General features: G+C 44.8%; 1 protein-coding gene across 1 annotated transcript; it reads right to left on the bottom strand.

Moving 5' to 3' along the window:
* Nucleotides 1–4070: 4070 nt before the first annotated feature.
* EMC8 (ER membrane protein complex subunit 8) lies at nucleotides 4071–21265 on the bottom strand. The gene is made up of 5 exons (XM_037040246.1): nucleotides 20782–21265; nucleotides 13127–13203; nucleotides 6476–6545; nucleotides 5066–5160; nucleotides 4071–4535 (listed from the first exon to the last, which is right to left on the bottom strand). Exons 1-5 carry the CDS (start codon nucleotides 21010–21012, stop codon nucleotides 4376–4378), a joined length of 633 nt encoding a protein of 210 aa, XP_036896141.1. The 5' UTR covers nucleotides 21013–21265; the 3' UTR covers nucleotides 4071–4375.
* Nucleotides 21266–21272: the final 7 nt, after the last annotated feature.

The following is a 21272-nucleotide window of genomic DNA, read 5'->3' as shown; positions in this document are numbered from 1 at the left end:
CTGTGAATAGGCACTTATCAGTCTGACCCACAGTATGTTCTAGAATTGTTAACACATTAAGAAATTTTTTTCAGTGCAGCCCTAACACGTTCTGCTAAGTGCTGGCACAGGTATGACTCCCTCCGCCTTCATGACCAGTGCAAGCAGGGGTTACCACCCTCATTCTTCAGGCAAGACTGGAGGTGTAACTTGCTCACAGGAGCAGAAAGTGGCAAAGCTGAGATTCACACCTGGCACTGACTACTCACCACCACACACCTCTTCTATTAGCTGACAGTAGACACCACTGCCGCATTTGGAGTTATCAGGGAAAAATCGAGGTTCTGCTGGGGGCAACAGAATGTCTCTTTGAAAATACATTTTATGTCCTGGCTGGTGTGGCTCAGTGGGTTGAGTGCTGTGAAATGAGAGGTCACTGGTTCAATCCCCAGTCAGGGCACATGTCTGGGTTCAGGCCAGGTCCTTGGTTGGGGGCATATAAATGAGAGGTAACTGATTCATGTTTCTCTTGCATATCAATGTTTCTCTACCTCTTTTTTTCCCTCCTTTCCCCTCTCTCTAAAAAATAAAATTAAAAAAATTCTCACCCAAGAACACGATATGAGAGAGAGAGAGAGAGAGAGAGAGAGAGACACCAGTTGCTCCAACTGGGGATCAAACATGCAACCTAGGCATGTGCCTTGACTGGAGATGAAAGCCGCAAACTTTCTGGTGTAGGGGACAATGCTCCAACCAACTGAGCCACCTGGTCAGGGCAGGAAGGGTCTCTTTTTTGAGAACATCCAATCCTGAGAAATGACCAACGCTTCTTTAGTAAGGAGAAGAGGACCTAGAGGGCAGGAAATCCAGGCTTTCGTTAATCCTCAGCACCTGGGGCACACCCAGGGCCCCTGGCACATTCAGCAAGTTTCCTGCTTTGGGGCAGACACCCCAACCCTTAGAACTGTCCCCTGCCAGAGGCAGGATGCTGGCCTACAGAACTTCATGAACATTCTGAAATCAACTATTTACAGGTTTATCGATGGCATCCCGAGTTTTTTAGACAGTGCTAAATATAGGATGCTATTCTGCTTTGTAACGCAACACAATTCAAGCCAAGTTTCCTCCAGTCCAATCCCAGTGGGCACTCTGCTGGCACTCGTCATGTTCTAACAGCAAAGACGACTACAATTCTTACAGTTCCAAAGGGGGCTACCTCGCACACGCTAAAGAAAAACCTCCAGATCGTATTGAGGAAATGCCCACCTCAAGAAGTTAATCGTTAAGGAAGAAAAGGCTCCTCAGAATGGCCATTTATTTCTAGGAAGTAATAAACTTGATCAGATTTTGCATCCCACACAAGAATATCTTAAGCAGTTTAAGGTGTAAGTCAACCCTGTGAAACAAACATATTTACCCTCTGGATTCTGAGTGTGTGGAAGTGGAGCCAAATTAACCTGCCACCCACTGGAGAGCTGGCGGGGAACACAAACCACCATCTGGGCCAGGCTTTCTATTGAACTGAAGAAAAAATCCAGTGCTTAAGAGACAGCGAGTTGACAGAGAGCCTTTACAAATGTCAATTAGTGAGCGGAAGTCTATTTTTAAATTCAGCTCTCCTCACTAAAATTGCTAAAAATGCCCACAGGGTATAGAGATGAATGCCCATGGCTATTTTCCATTCTCATGATGTCATAAAGCAGCTACTGTGTTAAGACAGCAATAATCCTAAAAAGGCGCAGTTTTGAGGCAAATATTTTTCTTTTGAAGGCCAAACAAAAAAGGTAGGACAGAAGAGGTGAGAATGACTATACGCAGGAACAGGTTTTCCAAGTACATCAATCAGAAAAATAAGCTATTGAATCAAAACTAATTATGCAAGAACTTTTTATTCTGATCAGGCTGACAAACAGCAGATCCCAGGAAAATTAACTTGAAAATTTAAATTACTCAAGGTTTCTAAGTTGCTTTCTATATTAACCTAATTCCATCAGAACCAGCAAAATCAACTTTTCCTTAGCAAGCATGTTGCTTTTTATTTATGAAGTTACTGCTTACTTTTCCATGTTTAGTATCCTCAGTTCTTAAATGCCATGATTAGAAACGAAAAATACTTTAGTTCTACTCTATTCACCTCTCAATGGATGGATGTTATACAGGAGATAAATTTTTTTAAAGATTTTATTTATCTTTAGAGGGGAAGGGAAGAGAGGGAGAGAAATATCAATGTATGGTTGCCTTTTGTGAGTCCCCTGCTGAGAACTGGCCTGCAACCCAGGAATGTGCCCTGACTGGGAATCGAACCGTGATCCTTTGGTTTGCAGGCCCACGCTCAATCCACTGAGCTGCACCAGCCAGGGTGCAGGAGATAAATTTTCACCAGACTGATCTTGAGCGTATGGATGGCTCTGTGGGGTTATCCACCCCCCACCAGCACCCATCCTCTCCCCTCTCTAAGCCCTTTAGATTAAGAACATTGTGACCAACAGATTTCCTCGTTGTACAAATACTCTGTGTTGCTCCTTTCATCTTTTCCGTGTGAAGGCAGAGTATGCATACATTTCGTACTCTATTTGATAGGCTCTCACTTTTATCCTGGGACGGCCTGGAGGGCCTGGAGGCTCAGCGGCCAACAGCAAGGTTTAGACAGACCAGAGGGAGGGGGCCCAGCACAGGAGCTGGGGGCTCAGCAGCTTTTCCCATCTCTACAAGGACACTCCATCTCTTGTAGTATCTCTACAAGGTACTGTATCTTAGAAATGTTTTTTCCTCAAATGTGTTCTTTCCTTCCAAATATTTAATATTAATATGCCTTCTGAAAATCTAAGCCTGACTCAGCCATGAGAGGACCAGGATCCAGGCTAAAATCCAAACTGGAAGATGGCGCAAGCTCTGGAGAAGCTGGTGCGAGAATCCCCCGCAGCCATTCCACCAAGAATGGTTTTCAGACTACCTTTAAGATGCCTTCCAACTCACCTCGATTCCAAGCAGCCCTGACCTTGAACTGGATGTGGCACTCTCATCTGAATCCCAGGAAAACACAGCCTGTCTGTGGTGAACGCTGGTGGTGATTCCTCTTCCTTTTTGAAACAAACACGAACCCAGTGGAACAAGACTGCCCAAGGTCATGGGCCCCGAGGTGCGGGCGGTGGGAAAGATGGAAGCGTGCGACTGACCCACCACCCCTTGGTTTGCATTCCCCACACAAAGCAATGTCAGCTTCCAAAATTAAGGGTAAGAAGAGTTTGGAGTCAGGGGAAGAGAGAATCTGGTGGATCAAATAAAGCACATCTATTATAGGCAATATCTGAAAAATTTTCCCTATTTGTCAATAGAAAGTGAATGCTGGGTCACAAACCCTTTCAACAGATCATGCCGTTAAAAATTTCCTTCATGTCATCAGATAGTAGGAAAGATAGAATTCTCTGAAGTCTGCACAAAATAATTCACATAAAAAATGCAATGGTACCATCAAATTTCCCCAACAACTTCCAGTGACTGCATCAAAAAAGTTTAACCACAGTTAAGTTCTATGTATAAACATTACAGACAAGCTCTGTAAAACTTGGGGGGTCTTTTTGTTTTGCTCCTGTTACTTCAAATACAAAACAAATAATGAGTAGGAATCATTTAGATAATCATGCAAGTTAGAGTTAGTACTGTTAAAAATCATCTTAGTACTGTTTATGTTTCCTTTTTGACTGCACAGTTTATAAGCTTTCTGGTCAATGGAGAAGCATTACACTGCACTCCCATCACCAATGATGTTTGTTTTCACCCTGAGTGGCGAAGGTTTCCCAGGCAACAGTGGCTTTATTCCCACTGTGCAGCGCTGCAGCAGTGCACCCCACACCACGTGGGGCAGCACTGTTCATAGCTGTGGCCTCCCGACCGCTGAACAGCAACACACAGGTTCTCAGGCATCGGCTGGGCACCAGCACACTACGCGCCTGCCCAATCCCAGGACTGGGTGATATTAACTGAAACGGGACGAAAACTCACACACACGTTCTCATTCGGGTATAGGATATGGGCTTTTTAAAAAAGATAATTCATAAGTCTTAAAAAGTATCCTTTCCAGATTATAAAACATTAGTTCAAACTGTTTAATAGGAATGATTCTGGACAAGCAGAAATGGCTCTGACTGGGAGGATTATGGCAACATACAGCTGGGAAGAACTCCACGGACGGTCAGACGGGGCAGTCCGTGCCTCTGCTACAGACTCTGCATGAAAAAGGCGCCTTCTGGGACAGTCTGCCCTCTTTCAAGGCACACGCCACTTCTGAAAACTCAGCTTTCCACACAGGCCATAAGATATTTTATTTACATTTAAAAATAGCTTTTCTTCTTTAGCCCAGTGGAAATGCCCAGAGGCTAGTCACTGAAATCCCTCCCTAACACAGATGCAGAACAGCTTTGTTGATTTCTGGATTCGTCCAGTCATTCCGGATGTCATCTAGGTGGTTATCGAAATCGACGAGTGTTTCATAGGACCTGCTATCTAGGAGCGACGCTGAGATCCTCTGGGCTTCTGGCCAGTCTTCACAGTAATCACTACGAGGTGAAACAGGAGATCAACCTCTTAATGAAACAAGGTTTGGCTTTTCAACAGATTAAACATAAAACCAGCCCCACAGAGTGGTATAAAGGAAGACAATGAATACTAGCAAACACGTACATTTTAAACACATAAAGATGTACATCAACAATACAAAACGTAAATAACTCAAGACACCCTCCAGATGAAACGCTGAAAAAGCTGGAGGTAGATGACTGATACACTCTGAGTGATTACCAATAAACCAAACCAAATGCCTGGAAAGGCGCTTTGGCTTATGGAGAGGTGCCCTGGGGTTTGGGAAGACCCCATGTAACACTCAGGTTCTCTCTATGGTCCTGAAGCCCTATTGGCCTCAGTTCCCCAGGGGCCGAGGAACATGCATGACTTCTGTATGTACACGTCTCTGGAGAACAGGTAACTGAAAAACACAGGAAGCCAGGATCAGCTTTCTGTGGGACCTGGGTACTTGCAACAGGCCCTGGCACAGCCTGCGCACAGGTCACTATGAGGACACAGCACTCACTAGTGTGGGTCTCTGCACCGCCATTTGTTTTCATGGTGTTCGTACACATGGATCGTAGGTACCACACAGTCCATCGTAAACTTTGTGTTGTCCACCTGCACACAAGACAAAGGACACAGCTGTGAATGGAGCTGATAAAAGTCAAGAGCCAGCACCTTTCCAGAGGCTGCTAGGCACCTCCCCGTGGCCCACAGCAGAAGTGTGGCCCACGGTAAACTGTGTGTTATGCAGGATAAATACTATCTGTTTTGTTCACAAAAGTGGAGCTTTCAAATATTGCTTCTTCCCTCCCTGGTAGAACTGTCTAAATTGAGATTATTAACAGGCTCTTATGAGGGGGGACTAAAAAACCCCCCAAAACCCAGAATCTATTTTTTAAAAGTCGTGTCTTTATTCTTACATGTTTAAACTTCAGTCACCTTCAAAGTACTCTCCATTTGACGCAATACGCCAATCAAGACTTTCTTCCACTACTCAAAACAGTTTTTAAACTTGTCAATTCTGATGCTTTTTAGTGCTTCTGCCATTTTTTGTTTCATCTCTTCCACATCAGCAAAGTGTTTCCCTTTGAGGACTCTTTTTTGTAATTAAATATATTTTATTTATTTATCTTTAGAGGGAAAGGAGAAAGGGAGAGAAATATCAATGTATGGTTGCCTCTCATGTGTCCCTCACTGGGAACTGGCCTGCAACCCAGGCATGTGCCCTGACTGGGAATCAAACCGCGATCCTCTGGTTCACAGCTTGGACCTGAGCTCAACCCACTGAACTACACCAGCCAGGGCTGAGGACTTTTTTCATCCCAGGAAACAAATTTAAAAAAAAAAGGTGCTTGGAGTGTGAGATCCATTGTATAGGAGGGTGGGGCATGGGGGTCATGCCATGTTTTGGTCAAAAACTGTTGAACACTCAGCACACAGTGTGGCAGGTGTGCTTATAAATCATGAAATGGGCAAATGCATTGAAAGAGTCTTCAAAAACAATTCACTGGAGCTGAACACAACCTCTCACAATAACACCATATGGTATATGAATACAGATGGGTTCCTAGAACACTCACCTAGTGGAAGAAGCTTACTACAAGGGGCCCACCTTCCACAGGATAATTCCATTTTTTTTTTGGTAGGGGGAGGTCCCCTCTCATATGTCAGCTACCTATGTACCTGAGTCCCTAACAAGTTCCCAGCTGGTGCTCATGCTGCCAATGTAGGGACCCTACTTTGAGAACCACTGAACTGGAATGACTCTCCCCTTCTAAAGGCCTATGTGCTGTGACTACAAAAAGTGGCAATGGTCTGACTATCTGCAGAAACGAAGGCCGCTTATACAGCAAAGCTCTCTGTTAGCAAGAAAATGCTCAGTAGCCGTCCTGTAAAGAGAAAGCACAATGGGCAATCAAGAGAGACTTACCATGATGAGAGCAGTATCGCTGAAGCCCTCAGCAATTCTGGAGGCCACCTTTTCTGCAACCTGGTTTGGACTGCAAAAGAAGAACCAGTGAGTTTACCACATACTGGTTAATGCCACTCAACACTGTCTACCCACAGCACAGTAAACAAGCGACAATAAAAGGACCAGCAGTCCACCTGCAATGACTTGTATTGAGAACAGGGAATGCTGTAACCACAATGGGGTGCGTAGCGCAAAGCGGGTCCTGTCTCATCCCCCCTGCAAGCCCTTGTGAAGGGGATCCTGAGACTGCATCTTCTAAATAGAAAGGCTTCCTGGAACCCAGTGGAGAGCACTACCCAAAGCACTCAGATGAACTGCTGCTGAATGCTCCGGGCTAGTAGCCTCCTTGGCCCATCTTTTCCATTTGCAAGCTCCCAAAGTGACTCTGCCCACTTCTTAGCTGCTGGCAATTGAGTCTCTCACTTTATCTAAAAAAATAAAATAAAAATAAAAATAAAAATAACCCCCCCCGCCCCCGCAAATTCCTAAGCCATTCCAAACCTTTTCTATGCTTGTCACCCTTCAATTGCTGGCTCTAGCCCAATCCCACCCAACCTTGATAAATGACAACTTCCTAGCCCCAACCTCATCCCTGGCTACCCCCATAAACAAAGTTATCTTTCTATTCTGTTCCAGGAAGAGGCATCCTGCCACCCATGGGCCCATTCACTCTGAACTCCTCCTCGGGGCCTTATTTAAAATATATTCTTGCTGTCATATCTGACAGCTCTGCTGTCAAATTTGAGTAAGTCTTTTCCTTTTCAGAATAAAAAACTACGTATCTGGTTCCCTCTAGCCACTGTGTACCCTCTCTCCTCCCTTTTAACCACATTTCTTAAGCTTCTGTAGTAAGTCAGTGATGTCTCTCTTGCTCTATTTTCTTACACAACCATGTAGTCTGGTTTGTCCCCCTTGCCTCTGTGGGCCAGCACCCTCGACACCCAACAACACCTGCCACCTGTCCAAGACCCCCAGCTGGAATCTACCACGTCCAGGTGGGCTGACCTATTTCTAATTTCTCTGACTGAAGTCACCTTTCCCACTTTTCTTCACTCACCAGGCACTGTAGATTCTTCCCTTGCCTCTGCTTCCTTCATTCTCTGTCATCCATTTTGTTCAGGTTATCACCATAGCCAAGAGGTTTCTAAAATTGCTTCCTAACTGGTCTCAGTTTCTACGCTCTTCTCATCTGATATATCCTGGAAACTCTCTTCACATGAATTCTCCTAAAATGCAACATTTACACACATACCCACAATGCTGCTCACCTGTGCCTGTAAGACAGAAGCCCACCTTTTCCAGACCGGCAAGTCCAGGCCTTTCTCACTGTGGACCTAGCTACCATTCCTATCCACAGAACAGAGCTCTGTGGCTTTAATTTCATTAAATTATCACTTAGTTACTTATTTAGTAAAACTGTCTAAGTATCAAGCCCTCTCACTTACACTGTCCTGTTTGGAATGCCCTTCTATACCAATTTCTGCTTGAATTCCTCCCCATCTTTAATGCCTAGAAAACGCCACCCTTTCAGGGTGATATTGCCAACCTACCTCAGGTGAGGTCTATTTGTTCCTTTTCAAAACATTGTTTTACTTGTAAAGGCTTTGACACTTAATGCTCAGCATGCAGTCGTCTTTTTTTTGCATCTTACTTCCCCTGCACAATTATTCTCAGCTTTTTAAAAAAAAAGATTTTCTTTATTTTTAGAGAAGGGGAAGGGAGGGAGTAAGAGGGAAAGAACATCAGTGTGTGGTTGCCTCTCGTGCATCCCGTGCATGAGCCGCAGCTGGGAGTTGAACCGGCAACCCTTTGGTTTGCAGGCCGGCAGTTAATCCACTGAGCCACACCAGACTGGGCCGAGTCTCAGCTTTTTGAAGCAGGATCTAAGCTATATATTTTAATGACCATAAAACTACATTAATTATTTTGAGGTTATTTAAAGACACATACTATACAATTACAAACCTTTCCTTGTGACTGAACTAGAAAAAGCAGATGAATAGTGTTTTATAAAAAATAAATTATTTTACCTAATTATTCTATTTCCATGTTCAAAATTGAGAATTTATAGTGATATGTTGATTGTAAGTATTATGTTAAGAAAAATTAAAACAACAATAACAGTTTAAGCCCTGGTGGGTGTGGCTCCGTGGACTGAGGGCAGACCTGTGAACTGAAGGGTAACTGGTTCAATTCCAGGTCGGGGCACATGCCTGGTTTGTGGACCAGGTCCCCGGTTGGGGGAGTATGACAGGCAACTGGTCCATATTTCTCTCACACATAGATGTTTCTTTCTTTCTCCCTCCCCCCATCTCTAAAAATTAAAAAAAAAAGTTTAAAAGAGAAAGGGGGCCCAGAAATTCTTGTTTATCAGGTCAGCATGAAAGCTCTCAAAGTAAATGCATTGCTTCAGTGCACACAAATGCCGAGTTCCCACAGCTCAGATGGGACATGGTGAGGAGCAGGTATAGGGCCACACACTCGTCCACTAACTGTGGAAGAGACACCCTGACTGCTCTGCATCTTCACTGGTCCTGACTCACTTACACCTCAAGTGCAAAGGGAAAGAAATTGGCATTTGCTAAGTGCACAGTCCTCTAGGGACTTGTAAGCATATGCCATGAAGAGACTTACAAAACTATTATCCAAACATTTATAATGATCATAGAAGTGGGTGACTTTTATTGGGAAAAGGAATCAAGAAACACTCATTAAAAATAAGAACTATGCCCTGGTGGGTGTGGCTTGGTGGATTGAGAGCTGGCCTGAGAACCAAAGGGTTGCTGGTTTCATTCCCAGTCAGGGCACATGCCTGGGCTGTAGGCCAGGTCCCTGCTGTGGGGCCGTGTGAGAGGCAACCATACAGTGATGTTTCTTTCCCTCTCTTTCTCCCTCCCTTCCTGTCTAAAAATAATAAATAAATTTTAAAAAAAGAGCTACTATTGAATGATCATAAGCACCCCTGTGTTCATTGCAGCATTATTTACAGTCGCCAAGATATGGGAGCAGTCTAAGTGTCCATCAGTAGGTGAGTGGATAAAATAACCATGGGACATTTACACAATGGAATTCTACTCAGCTGTAAGAAAGAAGAAAGATTTACCCTTTGTGACAGTATGGATGGACCTGGAGAGCATTAAGCTAAGTGAAATAAGCCAGTTAGAGAAAGACAAGTACCATATGATTTCACTCATATGTGGAATGTAATGAACAAACTGAACTAACAAGGAATACAGGGACAGACTCATAGATGGCGAGCAGATGACAGCTAGTGGTGGGGGGAGACTAGGGGATGGAGGGATGGAGCAAAAAGGAAAAAGGACTCACAGACATGGACAACAGTGTGGAGACTTCTGTGCAGAGGCGGGTGTAAGGGGACTAAATGGTAATGGAAAAAATACAATCAAGACAGATTTACAAATTTAAAAAAACCCTACCATTTCAGATGCTCAAGAACTCAAATTTAAAATTTATTCTTTTGAAAAAAGTTTTAAAAATTTGTAGTTAATAACTGCCAAAGTATTTGAAAGAATTGCCAATTTTGTTTACTTTTCCCTGCATTTTGCACTTAGTCTCAGATACTGACCTACCTCATTCCTAATGTAAAACTGTTGCATTACAATGTTAAAGTCAGTACTTGGTTTTCTGCCAGGCCATTTCAACTCTGTTCCTGCAGAGTCAGCCGCCAAACAGGACTGCAGGGACTCTGGAGACAGAGACCACTTTGCTAAGCCTCTCCCCAACCAGGACAAAAGCTACGTATGCATCTATTCCTGAGATCTCTCGTTTTTACAATTTGTATCTAAAAGCTTTTTAGCCCTGGCTGGTGTGGCTCAGTGGATTGAATGTTGGCCTGGGAACTGAAAGGTCACCAGTTTGATTCCCAGTCAAGACAGATGCCGGAGTTGCAGGCTGGGACCCCAGTTAGGGGCTTGCAAGAGGCAGCCGGTTGATGTTTCTCTCCCTCTCTTTCTCCTTCCTTTTTTCTCTTTCTAAAAATAAATAGTCTTTAAAAAAAATAAAAGCTTTTTATTGAGTATCTTACCTCAAGCCAGGGCCCAATGCCTGGCACTGAAATTTACCAAAACAAAATGCTAATTATGATATGATAAAATGAAAGGATGCAAAATCCTCAAGTTTAGGAAATGAGTAAAATAGTTATAAACACCCTATATTTCTTTTTTTAATGTTAAAACAATGAATGGTTCTCCTCTGAAAAAAGTATTCACAGGACTAGTAATTGTACCAGCTCCTACTTTGAATCAAGCACAAAGCTAAAACGCTGCTTGCTGATTCTCCCTATCCTCACAACCACCCTAAGGTATGAACTTCTAGCTCCATTTTACAGATAGGACCACTGAGGCCAAGGAAGTGAATCAGTAAGTCACCTGGGACTTGAAACTAAGTCTACCTGGCTCCAAAGCTTATGCTGTAGACACTGTTAATTAGCTAGTATTTCTAAAAGAACACACTTTTAGCTAGTTCTTGCTGAAGAGAGAAGAGATTTTTAGGTACAAGCAGAGTACTGAAGAAGGAAGTTGGCATGTCCCAGGTCCTGAGCTTCCAAGCTGTGTGGCCTTGGTGCAGGGTCTGCCTCTGGCTGGAGTTTCTTTACCTGAGCATCCTTGTGAGGGTTAGACAGAGCAATGACAGTGCAGCCCCAGGCCAGGTGCAGTGTTAGGAATGCCAGGCTTACTCCCAACCCAGCACACAGGACCAGCACATGGGAGGGTGGATGAAATCCTGAGGTAGAGCCAGGGAACTGGGGCTCAGAGAGCGCCTGTGTGCTGTCATCCCAGCAGAAGCTTCAACAGGGGTTGTTTTGAGCCCAGCATTTTGCTCGTTACTCCACCGCCCTCAGAGTCCCTACTGGACCCAGTCCTCCGAGGGTAAGAGGGTTTTTAATCCCTGAAGTGGGGTTTTTAATCCCTGAAGTGCTTTCGTGTCTCATCAGTGATAGCAGTACTTGGCCACCAGCTTATTGTATTATTTCCAAAAATGTGATTGAGTCCAACCTCTTGCCCATGCTGGCCAAGAGGACAGAATTCCAGCAGTGTAGGTCTGAGGTCCTTCACTGCATCCCCTAATGCCTGGACCCTGGAGTCAGTCAGCGTGAGGCCAGTGTGTCGGTGCCTCCCATTACATACTGACCACACTCCATCCTGGCTTTCCTGGTTCTGGCTGAGGAAGGTCAGAGGGAGGTCAGGGTGTGGTTCCTCTTGGCCTCTCCTTGTGAGGTCACATCACGCCGGCTACTGGCCATGGCCCTCCACCAAAGGGAATTGCTCCTCTTGAAAATGACTTCTATTTTCTTAAAAAAATTATTTTTATTTCCATTGACATACAGTATTAGATTAGATTCAGGTGTATAACATAGTAAATGGACATTTATACACCATATTTTTCAGACTATAAGACTTTTTTACTTATCTTTAGAGGAGAAGGAAGGGAGAGAGGGAGAGAAATATCAATGTATGGTTGCCTTTCATGTGTCTCCTGCTGGGAACTGGCCTGCAACCCGGGCATGTGCCCTGACTGGGAATTCAACTGCGATCCTTTGGTTCACAGGTCCGTGCTTAATCTACTGAGCTACACCAGCCAGAGCAAGCCCTTTTTTTAAAAAACCACATTTTTTGCTTCAAAAATTTCCCCCCATTTTCCTCCTCTAAAACCTAGGTACATCTGGCGTCTGCACCGTAAGCTGCACCTAGATTTTAGAGGAGGAAAATAGGGGAAAATTTTTTGAAGCAAAAAAATGTGGCTTAAAAAAAAAAGTACATCTTACAGTCTGAAAACACGGGGAAACTTAGGAAGTGATGAGCCCAACAGTCAACTACCCAGCTGACACCACAGATACAAAAGTACTGAGTGCATTCCCTCTGCTGCACTTTATATCCCCGTGATGGTTTCTATGGCTGGTTTCTATGCAATTTATGTTATCTACTGGCTTTTGTCACCAGCTTTAGGTTACTGCACTGCTCTCTCATGAGGTCTCTTACACATCACCCACACCTTTGGAGATAATCTGCCTATTAAGCCCTCCTCAAGTTACCCTAACTTTAGCATGTCATCTGTTTTTCTGTTGGACCCAGACCTAGGCAGAAATAAAGCAGAGTTCTCTGCTTTACTAATTAATTAGAAAGGAGGCAATATGAAGGAAGCAGCACACACCACATTTTCATCAGACCCTTGACAGCACCAAACCTGAAAGGTGTTTTATTTGAGCCAAAAGAGAGTGGTATTTTCTCCTAATGCTCTGGCCTACATCATTCATAGTTTGGGAATAGGAAACGAGGCAGATGAGCTCAGTGGGGACAGAAGTTGGAGGCCCATGACCATTGCTATCATTGCATGAATTTTCTTTAAGCAAAATAAAGGAGATACAAAACAGAATCTGAAAGTTAACATAAATGTTTAGACTTTCTGTTGTTTGGAATTACCCACCCCACAGTTCCCCTCAAATACTATAAACAAGCACAGAGGGCGGGGAAGGATTTTGTTCTCTCAGACTCCACATCTCCAGCCCACGGGAGGACAAAAAGCCCATCGGAGACGTCTCTGCCCACCACGTGACCCTCCTCTCAGACCAAGGTTTCTGTACGGACATACCTGGCATCCTTTACTCGTTCATTCGCTTGATAATAACCAGCAATCACATAGCTATTATCTTTACACCATGAATCAATCTGAAAGAGGAACAAAAATTGGGAAGATAAATGACTTTCCCTTAAATATCAAGTCTTAATAAACACAGGAGACTCCTCCCTCCCCAATGCTGAGACAATACACCCTATGAACCTGTATCTTTCTTTCCAGAAGGGCTATAATAATGACATAGGTGTTCACAGAAAAAAGGTCACACCAACTTGCTTCCCATGGTCTCCTCACTCTCACTGTGTCCAGGGGGCGTGGGGTGGGGGGGGCGGGGGCGGGCAGTGTCTTCCTGTAGATGAGGACTCTGTAACTGTCAGCAGGGGTGGGGCCATGAGGGGTGACCTCCTTGCCAAGTCCTGCAGAAGGCCCCAACGGTGAGACATATTAAGCAAGTGCAGCACTGTGGGGAGGTGGAAGGAGGGACCATCTTTACACACCTTCTTATAAGATGAAGAACGAAGGTATTCTGGGGCTTGAAAAATACTTAAGATCATTTAAATCAACCCTTCACAGATAAGCAGACTAAAGCTCAGAGGTTCAAAGCCTCAACAGCCACGTAGCAGAGCCCGGATGGAAATCTAAGCCTCTTTTGAAAATAAACCCTTTTATACTAAGTTTCAGTATTTCTCGCCAACATACCACGAAAAGGCCTTCCTTCACACTGGGATGCAGGATAAACGGGCACACACATAGGTGGGCAAATACTGACAGGAATGCCCCTCGCTGACTTTGAAAGTTTTTTTGTGTTTTATAATGCCACCCCTTTCTCATCAGATTTAGCTTCCTGCGGGTCTAATGCCATTGTCAAAAACAAAAGGTCATCTTAACTGTTTCACCATAATGGAGTTTTAATAATACGCCACAATAAATTCTATTCTCAGTCTGCAGAAGAGGGGAAAAATTGATCCTCGCTTTTTTCACAGTGAATTAACTGGTTAAAAATATATTTCTTTTTTGTTTGTTTGTTTAATATAGCTCTATGGTTTTGTCTTGAATTCTGGTTTGGACCCCAGTCTTCTTTATGACTAAAAGCAGGTTTTACAAGATGGTTACAGTTCAAGGTTCCCTGGCTCTCATAAGGATTAGAATAATTCTGGCCTTCTAAGAGCTCATAAATTACCATATTGGGTCAAAACCAAGGCTCCAATTAGATGTTGAACCAATTAGATGTTTTGGTCATCCACCCAAAAGATTAGGGCTATGTCTCCAAAATATTTATAATGGCTCTTTCACTATAACTTTGCTGCAAATGACTCCAAAATTACTGATTTTGTTTCTGTCACCTCTTAAAGGCACAGGTTCTAGAAACTTTCTATTGCTGCTCATAGGAGCCATTTCTGTCATTTTTAAACTTACCTCCATGTAGCACCAAAAGGTACCACCTAGCTTTAAAACGTGATACTTGGCTCCATTCCCTACACTCAGAGATTGGTCTCCCCTTTAGTGTGGCCCTCCGGCCTCTGCATGCAGTCAAAGACCAACCTCTTGAGTGCGTCCTCACTCAAGGCGACCTTGTCTCTGCTCACCTGCCGTTCCTCTCCCCGCCCTCTGGTACATGGGTTGTTCTTATATCTGACTCAGAACTAGAAATGGGTCCCAAGTTTGGCTACTGTCTCAGTTTCCTACTGCCCTTGTAACACGTGATACAAACTTAGCGGCTTAACATCACACAAATTTATTGTGTTACAGGTCTGAAGTCTACCATGGGTCAGCAGGACTGATTCCTCCTGGAAGCTCTGGGGGAGAATCCTATCCTTGCCTTTTCCAGCATCTGGAGGTCACCCACATTCCTTAGCTAGTGGCTGCATCACTGTGACCTCTGCTCCCATCATCGCTTCTTTGACTTGGAGTAAACTCCTGCTTCTCTCTTTTTTAAAAGAAAGATTTATTTATTTATTTTCAGAGAGATGGGAAGGGAAGGACAAAGAGAGGGAACGGAACATTGATCAGGTGCCGCTCACATGCCCCCAACCAGGGACCTGGTCTCCAACCTAGGCCTGTGCCCTGATGGGGAACTGAACTGGCGACCTTTCGCTTTGCAGGATGATGCCCGGCCCACTGAGCCACCTCAGTCAGGGCTCTGCTTCTCTCTTATAAAGACCGTACACAGGGTCCATTAGGTGATCCAGGATAATCTCCCCACCTCAAAACCCCTAACTTAATCTCATCTGCCAAGTCCCTTTTGCCATGTAAGGTAACATAGTCATGGGTTTCAGGGATTAGGACGTGGACATTTTGAGGGGCTATTTTTTGGCTGATCACTGCTACGTTTAATATAAGGATACGCCAGCGAGCAGTCTAAGAAGCTCCTAGATCCCTTTCCTGGGCTGAAAACGGGGGTCTGGGTTCCCCAGCAAACACATTACACACCTTGACTTGCACTTTACCTGATAAGAGCAAATTCCTGTGTGAAAAATTTCAAGGGCTTAATCAAATTCCAGCATAAAAACAATGTCCTGCGTGACCTTGAACTTCTAGCAGAACTCTCTGAAGTGGATATCCTAAAAGTGAATCAGGTCACAAAGCTCTGGCTTGGTTTTAGAAACCTATGATTGAATGATTTAAAGACTAACCAAGTTAACTGTAAGGTTGCGTATAATGGGCATGTGAAGCCTGCCCATAGCTGTCCAGATATAGACACACCTGGCCATCAACTGAGGAACAGAGAACATGAAAGTGAGGAACTCAGAATGGACTGAGGCCTCCCTGCCAACATCAGAGCCCCCAGAGGTAGGGCACACAAGTCTTAATACGGGAAGAGTTTTCTTTGATAGCCTTGAGAATGGTACCAGATATTGTTAGGTGACAGTGACCTGGTATGAAGTAAAAGTCAGGATGCAGAAGATGGGCAGTTGGGGGTGGGGATGGGTGGGAATGGGGCAGGCACGACCTTCAGAACCATCCAGTAAGCCCAACAGCTCATTAATAAAAATCCTAGTGGGTTTCAGCAGTAGCTTGCTCAGTAACAGCAACTCGTTCCTCCCAAGTCAGGCAGGGCAGGGCAGGGCAAAGACCAGAGAAGCTGCTGTCTGACCTCTCTTCTCGGGGAGCCCATTTCCCTTTGCCTTGCTGCTATGATTCCCTACTCCTCTCACACATTCTGTGAACAATCAAAATGAAAACCAAAAGTTCATAATAACACTTTGAAACGTGATGCCAACTCAGTAAAACTGCATACATGAGTCCCAATTCTGCATTTATTCATGCAGTTTCTTTTACTTTTCAGAGAGAAAGAAGGACACTTTTACCTTGTGATAAGCCTGCCACGCTGTATGTTCGGTGCATTTTTTGGCTCATGCCAGTCCAGACACTAGAACTACTAAAAGTGCTGGGTCCAACCCAACCATTTCCAATAAGACACAGCACAAAGAAAGTAGCTTCTCTCAGCAAACTTGCTAACATTTGCATATGTGAGACACCTCACAATTTTCAAAGTGCTACCACCTACCTCATGTGACTATACAACAGCCATAATGTAGGCAAGGCAGGGAACTGATAAGAGAGCCATCCCGAGCAGGCTTGCCACTGACCAGTTGAGGTTGTCTATGGCAATAAGCAGGCCTTGGAGGCTAAAAGGAGAGGGTTTGTTCATTTCACTGAGAAGAAAAGCTCCTTCTCAAGTGGGATGCTGAGTTTTCTACGGAATGGAAAGGAGCTGGATCCATAAAAGAAGAGCTCTGGAGGGAAACGGGATGGGGACAGGGGGGAAAGTCAACGGGAGGAACTGAAAGGAAGACCCGAGCAGCCATCTCCCTCTCCCAGGCTAGCACATGAATGTCCTGGGGGATACACAAGGGGCGGAAGGGAAGAGCGGGCTTAGGAAAGGGCGAGAGGAGAGCAGCCCCTGCAAATGAGCACAGAGAAGGCGCACATGGGGTCAGCAGACAGAACTCTAGACCAAAATCTCGGTGATTAGGCTGACTGGCAAATGAGAAAGTCATCTGAGCAGAATGTAACCAAAAGCTGTTCCACTGTCCTAGGAAATCAAAAAGGGGAAAGGACATAAAGGGCTTAGAGAAACAGCAGGTTTATGCTAATTGGTTTTTTGCTATCAGAAATAATTCCGTCACTACCTACGTCAAAGGGTTATAATGATAAGTAAAATAACAGGCATAAGTACTTAAACAGATAAAAAGCATCCAAAAATGCAAGGATTTTTTTAAAAGGGAAAATTATAATCAGAAGCCTTTCAAAGGGCCCTGGCTGGTGTGGCTCAGTGGATTGAGTGCCAGTGCGCAAACCAAAAGGTCACAGGTTTGATTCCCAGTGAGGGCACATGCCTGGGCAGGCCAGGTTCCCTGGTTGGGGGCATCGGAAAGGCATCTGATTGATGTATCTCTCACACACTGGTATTTCTCTTCCTCTTTCTACCTTCCTTCCTAAGAATAAATAAGTAAAATCTTAAATTAAAAAAGCCTTTCAAAGGAATCCAATGTTGCCCTTTGATGGGCTGCATATCAAGTCTACCTTTCCCCACTTGTCAGAAATAATTATAATATGAAACTCCCTAAATAGAAAAAAAACCATGATAATAAGGCCTCATTTATACAGTTTCACGGACTTATGGGCTTTATTAAAAACACACTGCCCGCAACTGATACACTGATATACTATGGCTTCTTCCACTGAAATCTTTCATCGCCTTCAGGTCATAAAGTTGCTAAGTCAAAAACTGAATGATATAAACTTAAATACCACAATTGTAATACAAAGTTTTTGGATGGACTCAGATTGCAAATTTTCCTTTATAACTTTGCTCAGAAAGTTGCTGAAAAGAAGTTATTGCAGAAGCTCCAGTTTGGACTTACGTTTGCTGGATGGAAGACTCAAATAATGAAGGGAGAAGCTGAGAGTCTGGAATGGATTGTAATGACCCAGGGTGAGAAAGATCAGAACAGGGCCTCAGCAGTGCTCCTTCCCTCTTAACTAGCTGGTGCCAATGGGCCCATCTAAGAGTCAAGGTCTCCTCTGGGCCTCTTCCCTCCCCAGGTAAGTGGTTTGGGAAGCAGCCCTGCTCCATGGGGAAAATTCAGGTAAGGGTGACTCAAATGTAGTTGTTTATAGTTAGTGTATTTAATTCTCTTAAGCATTTCACTCCTATCTTGTAATAGGAACAGAATTCATTAACTCTGTAAAGCTTACTTAAGACTGAGAAGAATCACAAATGTTTTTACAATTCCAAGTGCAGTTCAAGTTTGTCTTTACCTATGTATTTCTAAGAGAATTGTTTATGGACTTAAAGCAACACTCCTTTTCCTCCTACCTTAGGCTACTCAGTTACCCTGCAGACTTCTCTTCTTCCTCCCACTATGCAAAAGCTACAGTTCTTCAGGCTTTGGCTCATGGCTCTCTCCTCATTTCACACAGTCCTGGCCAATATGACGTGCTCTCATGACCTCAAAGATCATTGAGAAGCTACTGGTTCCCAATCTATGTCTCCAGCCCATCCATTTTCTGAGCTCCAGATGCATTTCAACCTTCAACACTAGGTTGTCTTCACTTTTCCTCAATAAAGGCACCACTGTTCTCCCAATGCGTAACTCAGAAACCGAGGATTCCCCCTTGCTTCCTTTGTCCACATTTGATTAGTCACTAAGTCCTGTGGATTCTCCCTCCTGGCTCCCTTGATCGTTCTCTGCATTCACAATGCTCTCAGTTTAGGCCACCTCTCTGCATCTCATCCTGCATGCACTCCTGTCTCTAACATCCTCTTGGCTGCAGGCTAGAACCATCATTCCAAGACACAAGTCTGACCAAGCAACTCTCTTCCAGTGGCTTCCCTCTGTCCTCCTGTGAAAGCTGTGTGATCTGCAAGGTCCTCTACAATGGTATCTGTCCACCTTTCACCTCTCTATCCCTGGCCCCTTTACACTCTAGCTCTTCCTCCATCCCCAGCTTTCTCTTGGTCTTTGCATGTGCTGGTCCCTCTGTCTTGAATGTTCTCTATGCCCTGGGTTACTACAACTGGCCCATAGGCCCAGTATTTGCATGTCACTTTCTCTGGACAGCGTGGCTTCCCTAATTCTGTAAACTTGGGTGAACTGACTTTTCTCTTGGATCCCTCACCATTTCTGCTTAACTCCACATATGCCACTTATTCTTTGGTACTGTGCTTGTCTGCTTGGCACAAATCCAACTGCTAAGCAGGTACTGTGTTTGATCCACAGATACAGCTCTCCACCACAGGCCTGGCACTAGTGGAGAAATAAATAATCCTGCATTAATGCTACTGGTAGTCTAGTTCCCTACAAGTGAATGCACTACACATCCAATCAGCCTGCAATCCTCTTGATAACAGAATAATTAAGACGGTTGGTTGAAAAGATACCCCAGTGATGTTTTGGTGCTGATGGTACATTTCTCCAGAAGCTAAAATGGCTAATTTTATAAATATCACCCACTTTTTATCTATCTCCTGCCCAGAGATGACATGAAGAAATTCACACCATGACTCAATTTAACAGGCACTGAAACATGTGCCGAGTAACCTTGGACCAGAACCACTTGCCCGAAGGTACTTCCTCCATACCAAGAATTTACATGGGGTCATAATCAGGTAAATTATGAAATGGATTCATTTTTACTTGGTGGGACATATAAAGACAGGACTCCTACCTACACCTTCTCAAACTTAACTACTTTTTGCATGAATTAAATGTTTTTAGTCATTGTTTATCCTTAACTGTTTATAGTTATACATTGTACCTGAACTCAGGTGCTGAGGCAGGTCTGAGGCTAGTTTATTTCTAAGTTTCTAACAACTCCCTGGAATTTACAGGTGGTCTTTCCCCCTTCATTGATCATTACCTCAAAAACTACTGCCTAGAATTCAGTTACCATCCAGCTTATTGGTGACCTAAGTCTTCCCCATTGTGCTTCAATAAAGCAGTCACTGCCAAGTACACACACAAAAGCGTGGTGGATAGAAGGCACGACTGTTCCCACTTTTTGATTTCACAAAATCTTAAGCTTTTAAAATCACTGCAGCATGCTAAATAAGTTACTAATGGGAACAGATAAATTCTCCTTACACTTGGTTCACACAACTCAAGGAAGAAGCGTGGTGCTTGTGACGTCAACGTCATAGACGTTGTCCCAAACGTGTCCCAACTCTGGGATCCCACAGTGCCACCACCAAAAGGACCACAGCGCTTACGCTCACATCAGATAAGGAACCGACTCAGTGAAGGTGCTCACGGACCAAACACCAGCGTTTAGGTTTCAACACAGCAAAACTTCCCGCGACTCAAAATCCCAAATGTAAACGCCTTCCAATCATTACCCGCTTAACGATAGCTTGTTTCTATAAAGGCTACTGGTTTGAGGCAGTTAATGAATTATTCTTCGCCTAAAGTGCCTTTAAAAACACCCATGATGGTAAAAGTGGCTCCTTGGGCCGATGCTATTACGAGCTGCCATCTGCGGGGAGCTCCCTAAGTGCCAGGCAAAGATCCAAGCGCTCTCGTGGGTCATCCCGTTCATCGTCACCGCGACCTCAGAGGGTGGGTTCTAGACTCCCGCCGGCACCTGTCAGCTTCCAGCTGGGACTGCGTGGAAGCCGATGGCAGGCCTATCTCCGAGGGGCGGCCAGGAGCCCTTCCCACGCTTACCAGGGTAAGGGCCACTTCCAGCATGGGGGCGAGGGCCAGGGTGCCGTGGAACAGTGGAATACAGTCCACGAAGAGTGTGTGGTGGGCGCCCGGGCCGCTCAGGGGCAGGTGGTCCTTGCGCGGCTTCTGCTTCTCGGCCACCAGCAGTCCATTGACAGCGCAGTGGGGGTACTTTGCTCCATGAAGCACCATCTTGCAGTAGGCCTGGGTGGTCAGCTTCACCCCGGGCATGCTGAGCCCGGGAGGGCCCCGGAGGCCCCGGGCGCTGGCCGAGGCCTAGATCCGCTGCCCGGCCGCGCGGCGCCTAAGCGTTGAAGTGGGACACGGCGGAAGCTGCTTGGAGTGGCCCCGCAACTTAGCGGAGGCACCCACAGGCCGATCCTCGCTTTGTCTGATTCCTTCGACACCGACTCCAGCTCGAGAAGTCGACACGCGCGCCTCAGATTCTGCTCTCGCAACTCGCCGGGCGCCGCAGGAAAGCGGTGCCTCAG

This window comes from Sturnira hondurensis, unplaced genomic scaffold (assembly GCF_014824575.4).
Source record: "Sturnira hondurensis isolate 20B ecotype Veracruz unplaced genomic scaffold, ASM1482457v3 Scaffold0002597, whole genome shotgun sequence".
Taxonomy (NCBI): Eukaryota; Metazoa; Chordata; class Mammalia; order Chiroptera; family Phyllostomidae; genus Sturnira; species Sturnira hondurensis.
This window is presented reverse-complemented; position numbering and strand designations above follow the sequence as displayed.

Excerpts from the sequence above, each read along its gene's own strand:
- EMC8 (XM_037040246.1), bottom strand. The coding sequence starts at position 21,012 with ATGCCCGGGGTGAAGCTGACCACCCAGGCCTACTGCAAGATGGTGCTT. Across the intron at positions 13,204-20,781 it reads TGGAAGTGGCCCTTACCCTG|ATTGATTCATGGTGTAAAGA; the intron begins GTAAGCGTGGGA and ends TTCCTCTTTCAG. Across the intron at positions 6,546-13,126 it reads GAACGAGTAAAGGATGCCAG|TCCAAACCAGGTTGCAGAAA; the intron begins GTATGTCCGTAC and ends CTTCTTTTGCAG.